Source organism: Lagopus muta, chromosome 2 (assembly GCF_023343835.1).
Source record: "Lagopus muta isolate bLagMut1 chromosome 2, bLagMut1 primary, whole genome shotgun sequence".
Taxonomy (NCBI): domain Eukaryota; kingdom Metazoa; phylum Chordata; class Aves; order Galliformes; family Phasianidae; genus Lagopus; species Lagopus muta.
This window is the reverse complement of record NC_064434.1, coordinates 66,282,786-66,306,045: the sequence shown is the minus strand read 5'-3', so window position 1 is coordinate 66,306,045 and position 23,260 is coordinate 66,282,786. Positions and strand designations below refer to the sequence as shown.

The 23,260-nt window shown below is 35.5% G+C and overlaps 1 protein-coding gene across 5 annotated transcripts in view; it reads right to left on the bottom strand.

Annotated features, from left to right (window-relative positions):
- The window catches only part of QKI (QKI, KH domain containing RNA binding), a 139,520-nt gene that overhangs the window by 78,823 nt on the left and 37,437 nt on the right, over positions 1-23,260 (bottom strand). For all 5 annotated transcript variants that reach the window (XR_007375452.1, XM_048937656.1, XM_048937658.1 and 2 more), the window contains exon 3: positions 5,991-6,107. Coding sequence is in view for 4 of the 5 variants with exons in the window: in XM_048937656.1 (XP_048793613.1) it covers positions 5,991-6,107 (117 nt within the window). In the remaining variant the exon portion in view is untranslated. The remainder of the gene's footprint in view (positions 1-5,990; positions 6,108-23,260) is intronic.

Genomic DNA, 23,260 nt, shown 5'->3' with positions numbered 1-23,260 from the left:
GTATCTGATGGTATTTCCAAGACTAAAAGGTATCAAAACATCACAAGATACATAGTATCTCGATTCTACAGGGCATGTAAACATAATGAAATGACTTCATTACAAAGCAGGTAAATTTTTCTACTTTTCCTCAAACTTTGTATAGGCACCAAAGATAACTAATAATTCATTTTTAGTCTTACTGTGAAAAAAAAAAAAAAAAAAGCTGTGGAGTCTAAAACTGACATATATATTCACTTGACAACTCTCATACTCATCAAAGCTGATCTGCCAAAGTTCAAGAATGGTACTAACAAAGACCTTATCTTGAAACCTTACATAATTTCAGCTTGAAAAGCAAATACAAATACATGAACAAATATCACGTAGCTCAGGAACAACACATCAGTTCATCGAATAATCAAACTACAGAGGAGAGAGCAGGAGATTAGAACCTGCTGCATTGGATGAAAGCAACAAGTTCTTGAATTTTGAAATTGCATAGCTGTCTGCCTCGCTCTTTGAAATAGCCAACTGCAGAAACAAAAATCATTTCATATATCCTAACAAGATGCTTATTGTTGAAGGAAAAACAAATAATATCTCCTTGTACAATGTTCCTGCAGAGCTTCTTGATTAAAAGCTGGAAAAAACAGGATAAAATGTAATCAGCCACGGCTGTCACAACCCAATAGGCTGATGCTACTGAGCTGAATACCTCAAATCTCTGATAAGAGAGCACAGATTTGACTCCCTATGTGCTTGCATCAGTGTATGCTTCATGGAATGTGTGTGTGACCAATAAGATGATAAAAAATAATGTTCTGCTTACCCATAAACGGTCAGGCTTCCCTTCTATTAAAGCATCATTCTTTGATTGGTGTTGCAATTGCTATTTCTCTCCACTACTGCAGTGAAAATTAGTTTTCTTCCTCACCACAGAGAAGGTACATGCAGAGGAAAAAAAATGCCTTGTTCTTTATAAAATCATGCATTCATTAGTTTTCAATGAACGCTTGCAACCCCTCTCCCCTCCTCTACAATCTCCTTCAAACACCTCCAGGTTCTAATAAAAACATTCTCAGTAATTAAAGTTGTTTTATTATTATTATCTTTTAATTTGTCAAAAGCAGCCTAGGGAGATGTTCTGATCACCACCTGAGCACTGGATACAATTTGAGGATTTCACCTGCTTTCTGTGGGAAATATGTCAGCAAGTTTTAAGACCTGATGTCAGTTCAAGTGATTCAGTCATGTGATTAAGACTTCCAATCAATTACTTCTGTTCACAGGCTCACACAGAGTAAAATTCTACAGAACAACACTGGATGGTTTATTGTGAAGCACCTTCCTTATTTTCTACTTGAATCTGCAACCACCAGCAACCAAAAAAAAAAAAAGTAGATGGATTCTACACAACATCCAATAAGACTTCTATAATAACTAGCACTAGGAAATCAGGTTTGTAGGTTTGAAATACACAGGGGAAATGATAATAAGAAGAAATAACCTTCACCTAGAAATTTGTAGGTGACTCAGTCAAAAACTGGAAAAATTCTGAATATTCCCCTTTTGAAAACAATTGGCCCTAATTGCCAAAGAACTTGGACATCTTGTGCTGCAGATCTAAAGAACACATCAGTAAATATAGTTCATTACGAAGAGAGAGAAGAACAAATAGCACGAAGAGTACTTACTCTCCAGACTGATAAGTGTCACTGTTTCTTTATCCTGTTTGTAATCATCATGTCTTGAATTTTGATTCTTTATTTTTAGAAGAAACAACTTACTGGGGAACAGGATGCATCACAAACTACATTACAATAAATGATTAAGAAACAATTCTTACTGTGGCAACAATGTAAGCATACACAATATAGCAAAACAAAGGACACTATTTGAAGATGGTAAACTACTGCCTAGCACCAATCCAGGACAGCAAAAGAGCTAAAAAAAAAAAAAGATCATAAACAGATGACATGAAAATATGTTTTGTCAAGAAAACTTTTTGATGCTGATTGTTGTTTGGTATTTAACCAACATTAAACTGTTATTGTAATAATTAAACAAATATATTATTCCAATCTGTTATGTCATTTGATTTTCAACACACACCTCAGTGGTTGAGTACTCTGAGCTCCAAAAATACCAGACAATAGATGACTTAGAGAAGAAGGTAACAGATTCCTAGCTTCTCCTGTCTAATTTGTAAACAACCAATGTAAAACACTGTCCCTTACGTCCCACAAATGATCCATCATCTGAAGTGGCAGAACACGTTTTTGTACTGCATACATAAAGGCTTATAGACATTAAACCACTGAGTAGATCAGTCTGTATTACTTCACGTGCATAAACTTTGAGCTGATGCAACTAGTCCCTGAGGACACCTTTCAATTTCCTACTAACCTTAAATCAAACACAAAACAAAACACTTAAGAAGAGATCTACGCTCAGAAAGAGTTTCTGGTTCCTTTATGCTTTTTCTAAAAGACAAAACTCACATTAACTATTCTTTGGAATAACAATTAAAAAAAAAAAAGGTGGGAAGAGTGTGGGAAATGATTCTAAAAATACCACTTCCGCAAAATGTAAAACTGCCTAAGGTACCTATGGAAATTACTTCCCACAGGAAAGGATGGACTCTGAGGCACAAAGGTAGGAGGGAGATCATGGGCACTAAACGTAACAGCAGTCTGGACACAACCTGACCAACCTATTCCAGGCAACCTAGCTTAAGTAGAGAGGTTGGACAAGATGACATCTGGAGGCTGGGATGAGACGAAATAGTCCACAGCTGTACCATGAAAACATAACTTGGATGGGATATTAGGAAGACTTTCAAGAATTTCTTCAAGGACAGGGTGATCAAGCATTGCAACAGGCTGCCTATGGCCTCTATCCCCAGAGGTTACAACTGGACATGGCACCAAGAGTCCTGGTTTAACAGTCTGAATCAGTACATCACACTCATGGCTGGACTTAGTGATCTTGAAGGTTTTTTCCAACCTACACAACTCTACATTTCTGTAGCAGAGAATCACTGTTTGTATCTGTCTGAAATAAATATGTTCACTACAAGGTATTACTTCAAGACCATTAAGTTCGGGCTCTCAATTTGTACTTGCAAGCTTTAAGAAGAACTGATGCCTAAATGTTTTAGCTTACAATATCTACAAGTATAAATGAACCAGAACAAACATTTTTTTATTCAGAAAAAAAAAAAAATTACATAACCTAATTCCTGATAAACTTTCACAGTCTTAAAATTTTCCCTCATAAAACAGAGGAGTAACAATAGATACACCTAATTCATGGGAAGAATTTAAGAATCCTGTTATCGATAAATATTCAATGTATTTTAAAATCTATGCAAATAGGAAAAAAAAGAATAAATCATTAAGTAGACCTTTTCCCCTCATTACATATGACTTATACTACTCTCCAATTGTAGGAAATCATATTTCAAAATCCTTCAAATTCTACTATCCGTTCACAACTCAAAGCCCAAAAATAATAGGGCTAGTTTATATGTTAGATCTCCATCCAAACAAAGAGGTGGAAAGAATTCTGGAGGAGAAACAGAACATTAAAATAAACAAAACAAAATCCTTCAACTTTTTTATAAATCAAACAATTTAAAACATCACTCCTACAGAACAACTAAAATCTCTCTGATGAGAGCAAACCTTTGCTCAAAAGCTAGCAATCTAAATGTCCAACGTAACTATGGTGGAATAACAGAAATGTAGGTCAAAGTATTACAACAGATTATGAAAATATGAGGCAACACATGAAGTTCGAAAGTCATGATTATAAGCATTGGAAAGCCAGAAGTTTCTAAGTGGGCATTTTAAGTGGTTTTGCTTTAACTATTAAACGTTACATTTATATGAATACACTGTATTATGTGACTAATCAGAAAATGTTTCCTAAGGAAAGAACCAAAATAATTAATATTTTATATTAATATTATTGAAACAAATAGAAAAAGAATATTACTAATTGTGTATCTCAAAACTGAATTAGTGATGCTGAGGCAACTTCAGCACAAACAACCAAAGCGAAGGAGAAATAGCTACAACATAAAACTGTAAATAGAAATAACTTCCAGGAGCCAACATCACAATAACTTAGCAGTCACGATGACTATCCTGAAAAGTACAATCTCCCTAATCACATGGACAGAGCAGATATAGAAGGGCTGCTTCAAAAGTAATGCTTCCTATTTATGACAGAGGTAAATGTCGGTGGTATGGCAGTAGAGGTTGAACCTTCTCACCAATATTCTACCACATTTTGTTGTCATTCATCAGATGGCAGCAGAGGGGTAGTCTGCCAAAATGGTGTCTGAAACTGAAGTGCATATGAAGTAAAGGTACATCGTTGAATTCCTCCACATGGAAAAAAAATTGCAAATTTACATTCATCGACCCTTGCTGAATGTTTATGGAGACCAAACAGCGGCCGTGAGCAAATGAGGTGGTGGGTGGCACACATCAGCAAAAGCAATATGAAAGACAAACCATTTTCCAGATGGCCATGCACAGCTGTCACCATAAAATGAAGAGCATCTCCACCAGCTCATCCATGTGAACTGGAAGATCATGAAACGGGGACTGTGTATGAAGCTCAATATCAGCTTCAATGCATTAGAAATGATGGTGGCAATACTAGAACATCAGTTTGCATCAGATGGATCTCACAAATATTCACACAGTAACAGAAAGAACATCACATGCAAGTTTGCCAGGGATGATTGAACCAATACAAAGCTGAAGGTGACAGTTCCTGGGATCACATCATTACCAAGGACAAGACATGGTGTCACCACTACAAGCCAGAGTTAAAATGGCAGTCTGTTGAGTGGCAACGTGAATTCTCCATCAATGAGAAGTTCAAAACACAGCCCTCAATGGGTAAATGGGTAAATGGATGTGTGCTGCCTTTTGGGATAAAAAAGGGGCAACCCTTTTTGATTTCCCAGAACCCAGACAAACCATCAGCTCTTACTGCTACATCACAATGCTGACTATTCTGAAAGCTCAAACTTCCAGACTCAGACCAGAGAAGAATATTTTTCTCTTGCAACATGATAATGCCAGGCTTCATACCAGTCTGAAGACCATGGAACACATTGCCAATCTTGGCTGGACCATCCTACCACACCCACCGTATAGTCTGGATTTGGTGTCTCCTGATTTTTATCTGTTTAGGCTGATGAAAGATGGACTGCACGGGCAAAATTTTCCTAGCAACAGTGCGTAGCAAAGCAGCTCTGAAACAGTGGGTCACCTCTGCTGGTGCATAGTTTTGAGTGCAGCATGCAGGCTCTCATTCACTGCTGCCAAAAATTCATAGCTAAAGGTGGTGACTATATTGAATAATACTGTTTTGCAGCTGAGAATTTGCTCTGTCAAATAGCATCATTATACTCTTTGCAAATGTTGTAGATTCCATGGAAATAAAGAGGAGTCATTACTTTTGCAGCCACCTACATAAACTACAGGACAGAGCAAGGAACAACCCAAAATATATCCCAGTTGTACTTTAATACAAAACAAATTCATAAATCTGGTAGCTTCTTTGCTTGCTCAGACAAAATCCACTGCCATAAACACATTTAATGTATTTTCTAATCCACACTACTTGCACTAATCACTCCTTTGGTAATCTAGTAAAAGAAAGTACTTAATGACACTTGTAATATTAATAGCTCTTCCTTAAAAAACATATTTAACTTGAATTCTAACTTTGCCTCATGAAACATCTGACACTGGTCATTACTGAAGAATACTTTAACAGCTAGACTCCCAGTTGCACCATTATGTTGCACGCATATTTAACTTCCTCAAAGTACGTCATGTTAACTAGTAAGTCTGTAAAAACCACTAAGTAATGAACCACATTGAATAAATGCAAACAAAAAACCAAAGTGAGTAAGGAAAACACACTCCCATGTTAGGAAAAAAAACTCACATATCAAACTCTGTGACTTTTGAAGAGCTTACCTTCTTTTTGTCTCTCATTGAGCCCTTCCCTCGGACCATTATCTTGCATCCTGTTTCCGCCTCAAGCTGTTTAGCTGTTAGTCCTCTGGGCCCAAGGATTCTTCCAACAAAGTTAAACTGGAAGAAAAACAAAAAGTATTTCTATAAAACAAAGTAAACAAAATTAATATAAAGATGTACTTCCATCTCTAAAACATCACAAATATTATTGTTTTGTTTTAAATCAATTTAGAACATCACACTAAATTCCTGAGGTGAAAGAATGAGATAAGTATAACTTTTATATATTAAATGCCTTGGCAATCCCTTCTGTGGAAGATAAGGATTTCAAGTAAAAATAGGTTTTTAAATTTAATCTGACAATCTAGGGTAGTGACACTCCTAGCTTCCACTACAGTAAGTGCAATGAACTCTTACATAATGCTCCTTATTAGGCTAACAACGTGCATCATATCCTGGAAGCAGTTTCTGAATGCGTGACCAGACACACATCGAATATTTGTGTGGTTGGACTAGTATGTTGCCAGGCATATGTTCAGCCTCATAAAGGCACCACAAGGCTTTCACAAAAGATCTCTTGCTCTAGCCTTCCTTTGCTCCCTTCAGCTAAGAAGCATCCAGAAAAAAAAAAAAACGTATTTTTTTGCTCTTCCATACTTTTTGACTGGGGTCTACCTGGCCAGCATACTGCCAACTGGCCACCCATCATCAACAGAAATTGAAGTATTTTCAAAACCACCACTTCTTAACGTTTCCTTTAGCAAAGCAAACAAATGAAAAAACAAGCTAACAAACACAGAGTTACATTAAAAAGGCAGATAAAATTGGCTTTCTTGAAGCAGGTTGCCTGAACAAAAAAATATTTCAGCTGAGACCTCAACAAAATGACGTTATTCAGAACAACCATATTTAACAAATGACATTTCTACTAACACATCACAGATGACCAGAAGCCCTTCTCAATCCCTGAAAATTTCAATTCTTGTGATTGGCCCAACACTTGTTGATTCCAAATGCCATTCTTCATTACTTTTGTCTTGCCAACTTCCCTCAGGTTTGTATCCAACCAACATCACATTATTCTTTATTTTTACAGTGAATTCCAGACTGATGACATGAGGAACACTAGTTTTGAATTTCAGTTGTCTTCAGAAGTAGCTTTTATGACATTTTCTAAGAGTATTTTCTACTCCACTAACAATGTTACTCCCAAAAAAGGAACAAGACTCCATTTGAGGTCGAACATCAGTTGATTCTATCATCACTACTAATCTGCTAATACAGTTCAAGCAAGTTGTTATTTTAACAAATGATTCCCAAGTCTTTTGTACTAACAGCTTACTGTCAACATTTAATTCCTCAGAGTGTCATATCAGAACTTTAGCCGAGAGCTCCACAGGAAAAAGCATTAACAAAATTTCGGAAGTGACTAAGTACAGATAAGAGACAACCAAACCACAATTGAGAAAACAGCACAGATTAATCCTTTTAGTTAGCATCAAAAGACTTATCTGAATTCAACTGTATCTGCATCTACTGTTTCTCTTACCTGCCAAATAATGGTAAGTATTGTTACACTGGACAAAATCAAAGAACTGTTTCAATCCCATTTTAACTCAGGATTTCTCAAGTTTTTCCCAATCTCTCACCCAACTGCATTTTTCCTCACCACCTTCCTTCTTCACCATCTTCAAACTACACATCTGTGTTTAAGAACACTGGTTATTCAAATACTGCATGATGTCTAAATTCAGAATACTTCTCTATCATTTCCTACAGCTTCATTCGCATGCTGGACTTGTCCAGTCCTCCAGGGTTCACCTTACTCCTAGTGAATTAATAAGTAAATATCAGCGATTCACAAGCTGCTTTGATCAATTTAAGATGACTAGACTTCACTACTACAAATGCATTCAGTTAATGGGTGTTAGAATAAGTGTGTTAAAAAATGAAGTAGATTTGTCCCGTGATAACATTAACTGCTTTCACATAAACAAGACCCAAGCAACAAGCAACCAAGTACTTTGTTTTCCTTTACGAAGTTAGTCTCTCTGTTCTTAACAAGTCTCTATATTGAACTGCTATATAACCACTTTTACTTGCAGTATTTTGTAATCATTTTCCTGTGTTTTTGTTTTGTTTTTGAAGAGGTGAACAAAGTTGTTTTTATTGTGCTCTCAAATCTTCCTATGCAAACTCAATATCAGTACTCCATACTAGAATTCCAAGTCTGTGACATGTATAAGCACGAAAGTATCCTATGCATCACTACATATTCATGCAGAATCAAACACATCAGGATTTAGAGCAGCTTTCTTCTCCAAATGTTTGTACCTAGTCCAGGATCTTAATGATCGCTGTGCAGCAACAGACACTCCCAGAAGCTGACAAAATTTCAGCCCTATCTAACAAATTGACTGAATCAGAAACTCTCTGACAACCCTCTATTACCCAGGAAAACCAATAGCTTTCACTTTTACATTGCTTCCATGCCTCATCAGATTTTACATCCAGAACAAAAGGAAAACAAGAACTAACTATGCTAAAATTCGAAGCTGCAGATTAATAAAAGGTTTCACAGACGTATGACTTATTCTAACAGCGTACAAGAATGCAGTTCTTTAGAAACTTCCCATACAAGTTAAAACCTGAAGAATTTGGAGGAATTCGGAAGTATTATATTTCATCTGTACTTTTTGTATTCTGTATTTTCCCATCACACCTGAAAGTAAGATATGAAGATCTCGTTTATCTCAAAAAAAAAAAAAAGTCTTTATTTTTAGAAAATAATTTGAAAAAAAATTGATCGAAATAGCCAAATCTCACAAGAAAGATATCATATGAACATGCATTTGGTTAGAGAATTAATTCGCTTAATTAAAGACTAAATTATTCTACCATTTTATTACTGCAAGTGTTCCATGATTTACTATACATGGCATTTACAGAGATGTTAAAGTCTATTCCAATTTTAAGCAAAATGAAAAATGCCTTAGCAAGTTTATTGTGCTACAAACAAGCTGAGTATGAACATTTTGCACTCAGCCTAAATATTCTTCTAAGTAAAATATAGTAGTACTTCACAGTATCACAGAATCACCCGGGTTGGAAGGGACCTCAAGGATCATGTAGTTCCAACCCCCCAACTTCACAATAGAAGATGTTCTATGCTGACATTAACTAAGAAAACAAAGTTACAATTTAATTATTCTTGAGTACTTATTTATATGTATGGTTTTACTGAAGAAAAGTAGTGTATGCATTTAATTGAGACAGATTCATATGTATAGCTATCTCCCACTGTATTACTTCCAATTTAAAAAAAATAGCACCATACTGACAAAAAACTTTTAAGAAATAGAAATGCTCTAAGTCATGACAGCACTGTGACAGCACTATGACAGCTGTTTTTGCATATTTTGAAGATAGCTTATATTGCTTCCATTACATTTTTAGATAATCATAGAATTTTTTTTATTTTTATTTTTTAAATCTTAACAGCCATGTAACTAGGTAAACTGTAACTATGTAAAATACTTGGAGTATTGGGAAACAACAGCATAACAAATTTTAAAAAGGTAAGATTTTACACTTTCAGCTCTGTAGTATATTTAATGAAGAAAACAGGACACATGGCATTACCTGTTGCTCAGAGATCTCTTGTCAGAAAATATTAAATGCTATATAGGACAGTAGGAAAACATAAATGTGCAGTTTATTCTACTCTACAATGTGCTTTCTCATTACAGTATTTTCCAATGTTTATTCAGTTAACCATAAGCAAATACCCATTCTCAAAATGACAACTTTATCACAAGTTTTTACTGACAATATATAAGCTGTAGTGGTATAAATTTAGATATTTACACACACTCATACAGAGACTTTAAGGAGTACTAATGTTATAGCTAAGAAATTTCTATATTCAAAATAACCACAAAAGAATTCAAAGCCTTTTAGTTCGTATTTACATCCCTGCCTATTTTTTTTTTTTCTTTCAGAAAAAAATATATCAAAATACTCCATGTTATGGATGCCACCTCATCCCCACAGATTATACAGCTACATTTTTGACAGTCGCTGGTTAAGAAAGTGTCTTTCCTCTGCACAGAAAGACTCAGACATTTCATGTCTTCCTAACTATTTGTGGCGATTTAACTCCACACTCATTGCTAAAGTGTTCAAAAGAAAGTAGTAACAAGAGCTACTACTAAATAAAAACAACTGTATCACGTTTGCAGCTTATCCAGTGATGACACTAGATTCACTGAAAACAAAGAATGGAAGTTTCCATACACAGATGCGTCATTAGCTCATATTCAAAAAACCAAACAGAAAAAGTGTGTTTCAGAAATATTTCCGAGATTGCAAAATCTTTCATTAATTGCATTAGCATGTATTTTGAGGATTAAATATGCCCCAGTGGAATTTGGCAATTGTATTTAAGAGATCCAATCTCTGATGATATTATACAGGAAGAGGAGGCTGACTAGATGGTATTAACATAGTCAACACAATGAACACAGTACTAATAACATATCTAATTTTTTTTTTTTATACAAACTAACCTTAATGTAGTTTTTAAGCTGTTGATGAAAAGTGAACTTGTTTCCTGAAATCTCTTCCAGAAACACCTACTGGTAACAGAAGACAGGCTGCAGACAACAACGCCCAAGAAACATTCCCTTCATCCCTTTATCAAATAAGTTTTCTAAGCAAAATAACCAAGTAAATGCCAAAGTACATATGTAGTGAATGACATGTATAATCTGCTTATGGCAGATATATCCATTTACATCTGCTGGGTGTATCTGACCCACACCATTCTAATACTATCATCAAAGCTAAGCGAGGACTCATCTTGTTACAGGCAAGACCTGATAATTATTGTAGGAGTAAGACAAGCTTAGTCAAGATTGAAAACATGTTTAAGCAACATATTTTTAATGCAAAAGTAAAGGATATGAACATCATTGTAATATATTACTAAAATGCAGTGCTTTTGAACATGAAGAACAAAGGTAATGTTCAGTATTTTAAAGTCTGTTAGTTATTAGCATCCAGAGCCCTCCCTCTTGGACATGAGCAATACATGCTCTCATGACTTCAAGGATGGATTACTATAACAAACATTGTGATTCATCTTGAGCAATGTGCATTTATAACCATGCTTCTCATTAGCAAAGCTCTCTGAAAAAGTTGAAGATGGCAGAATAAGACAAACATTCAAGGAATTTTTAAGTACTAAAAATCAGGGTTTTTTTTAGTTTTTTTTTTTTTTTTTAATAATGTAAACAGTAGTTAAAAAAACATGGTAAAAGTACCAAATTTTTCAAAAGGTATATCGGAGCCTTCTGGGGTCATTATGAAATTCTCTATGATAGTATGTATATTCCTGCAACACAGTATTATTTAACCAGTTAAAGATTGATTCAACTTATATTATGGAAGCTAGATAAAAATAAGTAATGTAATTTCATGTATAAAATTGAAGTTGTTTTAATTGGGTGACAAGTTTTAATTACTATGTTGATTGCAATAATAAAAACAAGTCTTTTACAAAGTACCACAAAAATTAAGACCTCAAGATAGCACAACAGCATAAAAACAGCCACCTTAAAATAAAAATATCCAAGTATTCCATTTAAAGATGGCACAATTCTTAAAGACTAATTTTATTGCTGGGATTGACTTGTCAGTTATTGACAAGATTGGTATATCAGATAGTTTACATTCATGTGCGATCAATGAGACTAAAAGCCACTGCTGATCATTCCAAAGAATGAATCTAAATCTCTCTGATCACTGCAGCTGTAATCTAGACAAACCAGATCATCCCCATGATTTCAACAGAATATTATTTTCATATAGCAGAAGGCATCCTAGAGCTTTAAATGCTTAAGGAAAAAAAAAAAAAAGCAAAAAAATAAAAATGCCTTTTAAAGTATAGCTGGGATTTAGAATGAATTACTAAATCCTTTAAATCCACACTATTCACCTCTAATAACCCCTGTGCTGAAGGCTTTGAGAGCTTATTTAACTGACAAACAGCTTTACAACCCCCCACGTAAATATAATGGATCAGATCCATTAAAAATAGTAATAAATAAAATCAGGCTAACTTTCCAGGTCATTCTAATAACGGCAATAAAGCTTTCTTTATTAAAAGAAGAAAAATAAAGTCCCAGAAAACAGATTAATTTTGAAAACAATACTATTTTTCTCCAAATTCTTAACTCAAATTTATAAAAGAACCTCTGAATAAGCTGTCAAGTATGCATACTAGATGTTGTTTTATTCAGATTTTTTAAAAAATATTACTCTAACACTTCGAAATATATTTAAACACTACTTTACTTTTAGCACAGAAAGTCACGCGACAGAAAAACCTCAGCAGTAGCAAGGCCCAGTTAACTGAATGTATTACAACTAGGTCACAAGTGGTGTCCCTCAGGTGTCGGTTTTGGGACCAATGCTCTTCAACATCTTCATCAATGACATAGATGATGGCATCGAGTGCACCCTCAGCAAGTTTGCGGATGACACCAAGCTGAGTGGTGCAGTCGATACAGGGAAGGAAGGGAAGCCATCCAGAGGGACCTGGACAGGCTGGAGAAGTGGACCCAGGAAAACCTAATGAGATTCAATAAGGCCAATTAGAGGGTGCTGCATTTGGGTCAGGGCAATCCCAGGTACTTATACAAATTGGAGGAAGATCTCCTTGAGAGCAGCCCTGCAGAGAAGGACTTGGGGTCATGGTGGATGCAAAGCTGGACATGAGCCAGCAGTGTGAGCTTGCAGTCTGGAAGGCCAACTGTGTTTGGGCTGCATTAAAAAAAAAGGGGTGGGCAGCAGGGAGAAGGAGGTGATTGTCCCCTTGTACTCAGCTCTTGTGAGGCCCCATCTGCAGTACTGCCTCCAGGCCTGGGGCCCCCCGTGCATGAAAGACATGGAGCTCTTGGAACAGGTCCAGAGGAGGGCCACTAAAATGATCAGAGGGCTGGAGCACCTCTCCCTAAGAGGAAAGTCTGAGGGGACTGGACTTGTTTAGCTTGGAGAAGAGTAGGCTCCGGAAAGACCTCATTATGGCCTTCCAGTACTCAAAGGGAGCATATAAACAGGAAGGGGAATGGCTGTTTATAAGGGTGGATTGTGATAGGACAAGGGGGAATGGTTTCAAACTGGGGCAGGGGAGGTTTAGGTTAGATATTAGAAAGACTGGAACAGGTTGCCCAAGGAGGTTGTGGATGCCCCATCCCTGGAGCACTCTGGAAGTAGCTCTGAACAGCCTGGTCTGGTGGTTGTTGACCCTGCAACATAGCGGGGGGGTTAAAACTAGATGATCCTTTTCAACCCAGACCATTCTATATGATTCTATGATAGTTGGTGTTGTCAACATATAGTTTCCTTTGTTATCTGCTGGAGCTCAGTATCTGTCAGGACCCATTATCAAAATACAGCCATAAGAACTCAGAGTGCACATACAAAATCAAAATATTCAAGTTATATTTATTTTGGTATCTATCACACCACTGTAATTTTCATCCACACTTCCAATCACAATATAAACAGAAAATCTACTTTTAGCTCATCCGTATAGAAAATTCCACCTGCTTTTGTAATGCAATGTATACAAGTTCCTGAAGTAAGAAAAGATGGAAAAATATGCTTATCTTGTCAAGTACTCAAGAAGTTTCACAGCACCACAGAAGTTCAACTCCTTAAGCTGCTTTAAATAGAAGCAGCGAAAGTCTGATAAACAGACTAGAAAGTTTGAGAGAATTAAGAGCAACTCTTAAATTTCTGACCAGTAACTCTAACAATAAAACTGTTCCTAGTTTTACTGTACAGAATTACACAGAAAGAAAGCTAGTATTATAAATAGCCTTACCTGCATTAGATAAGTAGAAGGGATAAAGGTTTATTTATTAAATCTGCTACATTTTGCTAATGTCTGCGGTGGTGGTCTTGTATACGTCACATAGTTTTGAATGTTAAGTTGTTAGATCAACAGAAGTATCGCCTGAGATCCAGAAGAGCTGCTGTGCTAATTCGGGACGTAACCAGCAGTTGAAGGGTATCACACACCAACGCAAGAGAAGATTTTCAGATCTCAACCTAGCTCCATTTCAGTAAATCTTTCTGTATAGGGATACACTAAAAAGTAAAATCTGACTAAACACAACACATCAAATTCCCTCAGCAAAGAAACTCAAATCTCTATGATCTCTTTTACACAAGGTCTAAAAACTCTATCTTGTGCACCAACAACATAGTCAATTATGAACTTTTACATACCAATTTAAGCACTCTGTAGAAAACATAAGCACAAACGATTGCATTAATTTAATGCAAGACCATCTTTAATTGGTAAAAAAAAAACACTTAGGAGAAGCCGCTCCTGATCATAGAGAAAAATAGCTGTTAATATTAAGACAAATGAGACCCATCTGTCATTATTCATATTTTCTAAAAAAGCATTCAAGCAGCTACACCTCTCTTCCACAAGCCACCGAAACAAGCTTTAAGGGGATGAGCTCCTCCTAAGGAGACAAGATTTGGGATTTCCTGATCTCACCACATTGTGACAGGTTACAATGCTGGACAAGGAATCATGGAATCATAGTATCACAAGGTTGGAAACGACCTATAAGATCATCCAGTCCAACCGTCTCCTCATCACCACTGCCACCACTAGCACTAAACCATATCACGCAGCACGTCATCCAGACGCCTCTTGAACACTGCCAGGGATGGTGACTCCACCACCTCTCTGGGCAGCCATTCCAGTGCCTGACCACTCTCTGAGAGAAAAAGTTCTTCCTTATGTCCAACCTAAACCTCCTCTGAATCTGTATATGCTGAAGAACATTATGGCAAGGAAACACCATTCCCAAGAAAGTGAGCACTATTTCACTCTATTTAGACCATAGTTTCTCTCAGAGAAAGCTCTGCAACCCTTTGCACCACCCCCAGCAGAGGGCTGCTTCAAGGATGCCCAACCAGCACACGCACCTATCTCAGATATAAAAGGGGACAAGGGAGGCCTGTTCAGCAAGAACTGATCTGCTGAAAAGCCAAAAATTAGGCTTAGGTCTTCATTTCTTTGAGGCAGTTGACAGCTGTAAACCAGAACAGATGATTTAGTTTGGGTTCAGAAACTGAAGAATTCATGAGCAAAAAAAAACCCAACAAAAAAAAAAAAAAAACCAGTAGAAACTGAAGCAAAAAGCAGCAACAAAAAATAAGCAAGATTTATCTTCCAGCTGAAGTGTTAGTCACATTTCTAGCTTAACATTTTTATTTTGCACACAAAATTAATAAAGATACGTAAGTTGCTCCAAAAGTAATGCCTCCTATTTATTCCAACAGAAACTACAACAGATATGAAGAACAATAAACAGAACAATAAAAATAACACTGCCTGATAGAGAAAATTATCAGCTTCAAAACTCTATAAATCAGAAGGCAGCGCCCTCATAGAATTATAGTTGCATATCAAAGAAGAGAGCCTTCTATGCAATTGAGCAGTGATTTTTCCAAACATCAGCTTTCATTTTGTTTGTATATAATAAATCACATTATGATACTTTTCTATATCATTAATAAAAGGAGTAGAATTAGAACATACAAAGTTTGCACCACTTGAGAACATTTGTTTTTATCTATTACAAAAAGGTTTTTTTCTAATTTTAAATTAAAGATATCAAGTACTAACATGCACCTACGAATTCCACTAAGGAGCAAGGAAGGGTCACAAGAACATTATTGTGATATGACCTAACACACAGCTTGACACAAAAGTAGATCAACTTTTTAAATTACTTTTTTTGGATGGAAATGAAGTAGCACTCATTTATTTCTGTACTCGGTGAGTCATGGCATGCTGAAAAGCTTTAGTGAAACTTCATAAAATAGTTTCTTTAAAATTAAGAATTTACAGTTTATGTACCTAATGAAAGTACTCTTTCAAAGTTTCTCCTTCCAAACTCTTTAACCTTCTCTGTCATCAGGGTTGACTGATAAGCCACCAGCTGTTTTCTTCCTAGTGCTACAATGCATTCTCTTCCTTTTTAAGGCTAGTATACCCAAGCAGGAAACAGTAGGACTTTAGCCAGCTGCTAGAATGTCACAATCCTATATATTTAGCTCTCATCTCATTTACTGCCATCCCTCAGTGTCAGCCACTTAATGTCCCTTTCACTCCAGTCCACTGACATTCCTCACCGAGCTGACAACAACGCCGGCTGGATCAGCAGCTATGAGTACAAGAACACACAACAACAAAGCACAGACCTTATCAGTTATCAGAGACAAAAGCCATGACATGTCAAACACAGTCAAGGTGAAAAACATTTTTTTATTTTCAGCTCCTGATCTCAGTTTTACTGTTTCTAAGTTGGGTAACTGTTGACATTTATTACCTTTAGATCTTTAGAGAAACATCAATTTGTTCTTTTAGTATATTTAATTAAAACTAGTCTATCATCACCTAATGGTAAAGTTTGTCTGTTTGTACTGTTTGTATTATATTTTGCTTCTTTTTTCTCAATGCTTTCCATACGTACCAATACAAAACATGCACTAGTCACATTTGCTTTTAAATGTGCTTTTGCACATCTAAGATCATCCAAAACATTAACCCCTCTCTTCATGCTACAAGTTTAAAAATAATAATCTTCATAGGGTTGTTTCACTTTCATTCCAAAAGAGTATAAAATAATATCCCTCAAAACATATTTTATGCTACATGTTCTGTTCATGTAAAAACACTAATCTAATTACTGTCATATTTTGGAAATAATTGGATTTTAAATTGCTTAGAATTATCAACATAAGTGAGAAAGCTGTAAAGATAGACAAATTAACAATTTCATGCTTTTAAAATAGAAATTTCTGTTATCATTAGAGGGCCATTTGCAATGATTTAAAGGCTCACAGTACAGTTTGGTAGTTTCCGCCTTTAAGTAGTCATAAAACCCTTTAAACAGTAATTGAAAGATTGTTAACAGAAAGTCATTCAGGAAACCAGATCCCATGAACAATCTAATAGTAGGCATGCTTAAGAAAGATAGTGAATAATCTGTTTCATCCTATTCACTAAGATGAGGTTTTCAGAACAACGAGAAGACATCAGTTTCAATAATGCCAGGAGATGAGTAAAAATTGTTCGATTCCATGCTCTACTTGGGAATTGTGACACATTTATCCAGAGAATTCACAAGTTGTGCTCTGGGTAAGCTGGTCTCCAAAACCTAATTGTAGGTTCCAGCAGTGCCCTCCAAGCCTCCCAGTCTACATCATTAAACTCATATTCCAGTAACAAAGGATCCTTAGGATATACAGTCCAACAACTCATTTCCATAATAACACCTTTTAATTAGATGTGACTACATGTGACATTACCCAAGGCACTTAAGTTGGCAATTTTGCTGTACACTGCTTCCTATTCTCAGTAATTAGAAGTGAGAAAGATATGCTTAAATTGGAACACCATTCCAGATGGTGATACTGTTATTACAAATACTTTGCAGAAATGAAAATTCTTATACTTAGTAGACATCATTCCCCACCACTCTTTGTTTTTGTTTTGTTGTTGTTTTGCTTTTTTTTCCTTTTAAATAAATGTAGTCTTTATTTTTACTCCCCAAAAAGAAAGAGCTGACCAAGCAGAAAGACTTTTGAGGTTATACTTAACTAAACGCTGAGGAAAGATTCTCAGGAATCACTTCAATCACTTCATCTTACCAATTACTAGAATTTTAGATGCAAAGTTTTACATCAATTTCACACAGTAGATTTTACATTAAATTATTTTGTTTTATAATTCTAAGTTTCAACAATAAATTTGTTGAGGCGAGAGGAAACACAGATTACATGCTTCCAAATCAGAAAATCTTGAAGTGGTATTATTTAAATTAGTAATTATCATATTTTTCTTCAAAAATAGCACTCTGACAATTCAAAAAATAAAATAAAAGGTAAAGCACCAAACAGTAGAACAACCAAGCCTATGACAGACTTACAGTATTATTTTGCTGAAAAACTCAGGAATTTCATAACATATCAGAAAAGAGTGGCAAATTATTTAACTTTCCTAAACATAAACATACCTTTCACGTGTCCAGAAATTCATGCCATGAAAATACTATTTCAACAAAGTAACTTTAAATTATTTAATCAAAATACCTATAAAAGCAAGCCCCCCCTCAAAATAAAAAAACAGTTGGGTTACATAGTTAGCAGCCTTTGTATTATTCTACTACAAGATATCAAGTGATATACTTTAACCATAAGTGAAAGAAAAAAGCCTTGTAGCTTTTGATGTCTATTTGCTCTTGTCCAAATAGCATTAAAAAAAAGTTTCTTGCTGTTGACCATATTTCAAATCAGAAATTGAACAATTCCATTCACCCTCTGGAAAGGCTGTTACAAAAGTGCACAATGTGCACGTACAACTGCCAGAATCTACAACAGTTTGCAAAATCCAAGTTGAGATTCAGAAGCACGGCTCAGAAATGCGTAACATACATCCAATTACAAACCTCTGAGTATCTCCTTTAGCATTTTAGGTTCTTCCTCAAAATGGCTTCTGCTAACAGTATGATAACTCCAAACTTCAACTCAGCTCTATCTGTCAGAAGGTATTACACAGACAAAGGCAAAACTGAAAAGGGCCTGTAACGTCTTAGAAAGGCCAACTGGTCAGGAGCGTTTAAAGATACAAGTCTCATCACATCTGCACCATAGAATCATGTACTTCAGTCAGCATGAAGCAGCACACAAGAGCAGGTAAGGCTAGCATTACAGTTACAACAATTCCTCCACATTATCCTATCAAATAATATTGAAACCATTATCCCAAAGATTTTCTGCTAACTAAGCAGCAGCATATTAACAATTCAAAATTCATTCAAGATACATCTCTAACTAGCTTCTCCTTTTTATCAAGGAGCTTTTAAAAGGAAGGAGAAAAACAGGCATGACATTCTGTTTGTCAAAGGAGACCATGCAGCTCATTTTCAAAGCAACAGAAGAGGAACTACTCCCTGCTTCCAGCAGGAAAAAGAAGTTGATTTAGAAGTTACCATAAAGCTTTGCAACCTTCTTCAGGTCCATATGCTAACTAACCCATTAGCAGTAGATCGCATCTCCAGCCCTACATACGTTACAAAGCCAGATTTCCAGTCTCTCTCCTGTTCAACTTCTGCATCCACTATTAGCTTGTAAAAACAGGAAATCCTTCAGAAAGGCTGACAAGCCTTCCAGGTCTCAAGGACAACAATTTACACTTGTGGAAGGGAGGAAAAAAAAAACAAAAAAAGTCTTATTTTCGAGACATCACTGTAAAAAAAGAAAGTGACCAAATACAGTCAACTCAAACTGTAAAATTAAAAAGCTCTGGAAGTTCAATATGCTAATTCAAGTAATATATTTCTTACCATCAGTACTGAAGACATTAAACAGCAATTGATTTGTCACTATCAGTAATCATGATAAAATCTGCAGCAAGACAGAGCTATTTCATGAAGCATTTACTTTTTGAGATCACAAGCATTTGGTGGTGAAAAAAAGCAAATCACAATATCCTGAGAAACTGCTACATATTTAAGACAATTTTCAGTCAATTCCACTGATCTTCCCAGAGCAGTCTCTCTAACACTAACAAGATAAAGCTCTCAGTATCCTTTGATACACCAGCTCAAACTTTACGCTTAGGGCAAACCTGACTTTTTCAGATATGTTCTGATTGTTTAAAAATCACACACCTAAAGTATACTTCTCAAGCATATGTCAGCACTGTAAAGAAACAGAAGCCTCTGAGGGCAGGAGGGGGAGCTATCAACAAACCAAAGCAACTTAAAAACGTAAATGTTGGGTGGATGAATATACACAACAATGAGCCTTCCTGGAAGATGAGAAGCTTTGGGGATATTATGTTATAGAATAAGAGATAATTAACATAAACGCGAGTAAGGTACAAAAAGAGAACTGAGGATATGTCAACCAGAAACACCTTTTATTTCCATACACAATATTTTAAGGAAACCTATGCACAGTTTAAAGTAAGGTCAGCAAGTTTCAAAAGAAATCCGAACCTTCAAAGAATTAGACTATTAAACTCTTCTTAGTAAGGAAAAAACCACCCTAACAGTTTAAGAGCTGTGCATAAATATTTTGCTAAAGTAATTGTAATGAACCAACCAAGTCCAACTACTGCTCTTCACAGCTTTAAAACACAGCAGAGACTAAATATATAGAGTAGATACATATACCAACCAAATGAATACCTACTAGCCAAACAGAACCTGCCATGCATGCATTTTTGTTGAGGTAGCATTTGTCTTTTACTATAAATTCAAATGCACAAAACTAAGATAGGTAAGCATCAGGTTCCTACGATACAGAACACTGAAGAAAACAATCTAAATAGAAACTTTACTCCTTAAGCTGGATGGAATTTGTGTACAATCTTCCTCTCAACCATAATCATGGAAATAGGCCAACTGGTCTAACAGTACAAGGTGCAAATGCATAGAAAAAATAATCTTGTTAAATTAAGAAGTGAATACTATAAATGTAACATCGCACTAACAATTTGCCTTGACAAATGAAGTACACTTTAAAATGTTCTACCTCTTAAAAAAAATGAATAGTTCATGTTCTTATTTAAATGACTTTTTGTAATTAATATGCACCTGCAAGGCTTGTGGACAAAATAATTCTAGAAATAAGTAACAAATGTACTTTAAACACTTCTCTACCTCAACTCTTGTGAGTGCATTTCTGTGTTTATTTAATTCTCCAATCCTAGTTAAAGCACAGAAGATGTTAATTCACAAGAAAAGCTATCAGCAAGTTCTGTAGCGTACCCAACTATACCTGACCACTCACAGCAGCAGCAAATATCATTCTGAGGAGCTTCCTCTTCTCTGTATTAGTTTTCTAATAAACCATTCTAATAAATGTTTGAGAGAACTGATTGAACAAGATCCAATTAAAAACAGTGTATTCCACAAATCTCTCTGCCCCACATCTAACTTCCATTATGCTTGAACACAATTCTACTGTATTTTTAGTATTGCAAGAGACACTACACAAAATATGTAGAAATACTGAGAAAAACCAGGAATAGGAAGCATACACAAACTGACAAAACAAGTTAAAAGTTATAATACATGACCAATTGGAGCCACACACCCAGATATTTTTGCAGTCCAGGAAATAAAGATATTTATGCACATAAAGCACAGAATTCTAGAACATTCAAACAAAAGAGGGTATTAAGATGACTACTCTGATCAAATAAATTGCCCACTGAAAGCCTAACTCTGCAGAGACAATAACAATTGAGAGACCAGCCATAATGAAAGGCACTATGCAAGCTAAAACAAGCATGATAGATGTTGATGACTAGGTCTTAAGTTGATCTTTAAAAAGTTCAGTTTGAAACACTCTTTGCAACTGCCAACATTAACTATTTTGAGTAAGAGTAATTTAACCAACTACCTATTCTAGCCAAAGTCTAAAATTATTGTTTCATTCACAGAACAGAAGGTTGTACACAATGCCTGGAGTCACTTTCTAGCCTACTATCCTGCAGAAGTGGTCCCTTCCACTCCTGTTCATTGTATACATAAGGCACCCAATGTCCAGCAGTAACTTATTGTATAGATAAGAGGTCTCACACCCTTGTGAGTTGGAATTGGACAGTGACTAAACTGAAAAAACAAACCACTACTTTCCAGAAATGTCATACACATGCTGGACAAATCTATAAGTCTAATCCTACAATGTTAATTTGACGAATTTCTTAATATAAGAATAATCAGAACAAACATACCCTAATAAATCTATTTAAAAGTTAATAAAAACCTGATATAAAGGATAAAATGTAAGTAATATTAACAGATAAATTACTATGTAATCTCTTGTCAAATGTAATCGTACTCGATGCTTGAAGCATTAAATATGCGGAAGAAAACTATCACAAGGATGAGGTATAGACTTAACTCATTGGTATTGGTGAACTGACGTTGAGCCATTGTAAATTACGCAAGAGGATTACTTTTTTTTTTCTTTACTTGTTTTGAAATCTTCAAGGTACCTTTGAAGCTAAAATAAACATATTTTGAAGATTTCAATGGCTTATATGTGAACCAAATTATGATGCATGTCATTTTTCAAGCAGGGTGCTAGAAAATACCCTGAACAGTAGAGTGTGAAAGACAACTATCTTTTAAGTTCTGGTTCAAAAGGTGAATTGTCAGTAATGGAAACACACCCAATAAAACATTAGGTACAGGAGGAGAGAAGGCTTGTAGATTTCCATTTTGGTAACATCTAAACAAAGGCTTTTTTTTTTTTTTTCCTCCAATGAATCTACTCCTCAATTACTTGCAAACAGAGTGTAAAACCTCAAATGTGATGTTCCAACTCAAACATAGCTTATTTTTAAACTTACTACTTTTAGTAGAGCACTGTTCCAAATATCTCATTGGTCAGCAAACTATTTTAGTTCCTTCAAATATATTTGATAGTTATATCAGTAGATGACGTTTTCCCAAATCTTCCTCAACCTCTGATGGTTACTCTGTAGACCAAATTTATTTACCGAGAAGAGTTATATTCCCCTCTTTCCTTACTACTGCAAGGATAAACAAGGCTAGCTTTTTAAGCTTCCTTCTCTGATCATTAGGGAATGACGAGCTCAAATAAAACAATCAGAACAATAAATAAAGAAGATGTTATCATTTTTCTAATCCATATTAGGGATACTATTAAACTCTGATACTACCAAACTGAAAAAGAATTTAAATGTTTTGTCAGCGAGTTCCCCATAGTAAAATGAACCCCTGTGTTCATCATTCTGTTGTACTACTTAAACAGTTTTAACTAAAATGGCCAGAAAGTATGCGCAAGCTGTTTATCACTGCTGGCCTCTGAGCTTCAGTATCCTCAAAGGACATGCTACTTCAGATGCAATAATTACTGAGTTCTTACATTTATACTGAAGAGGCACAGAAGAGTTCCAAGAGAGAATTTCACATTAATCAGAGCTAACAGGGCATTTATTAAAAATAAAGCCATGATTATAACAGAAAAACATCTATTCAGTCCAATATTTGTAGGCAGTAATTCCAAAAATTGTTTAAACTGGTATCAAAATTTAGTCTCGGCATTTAAAGGGAAATTCAAGCAAAGAAATCACTTATCTGAAGCATAAGAAATGCTGAAGACAGATTAAACCATTCAACTACAGACAACAG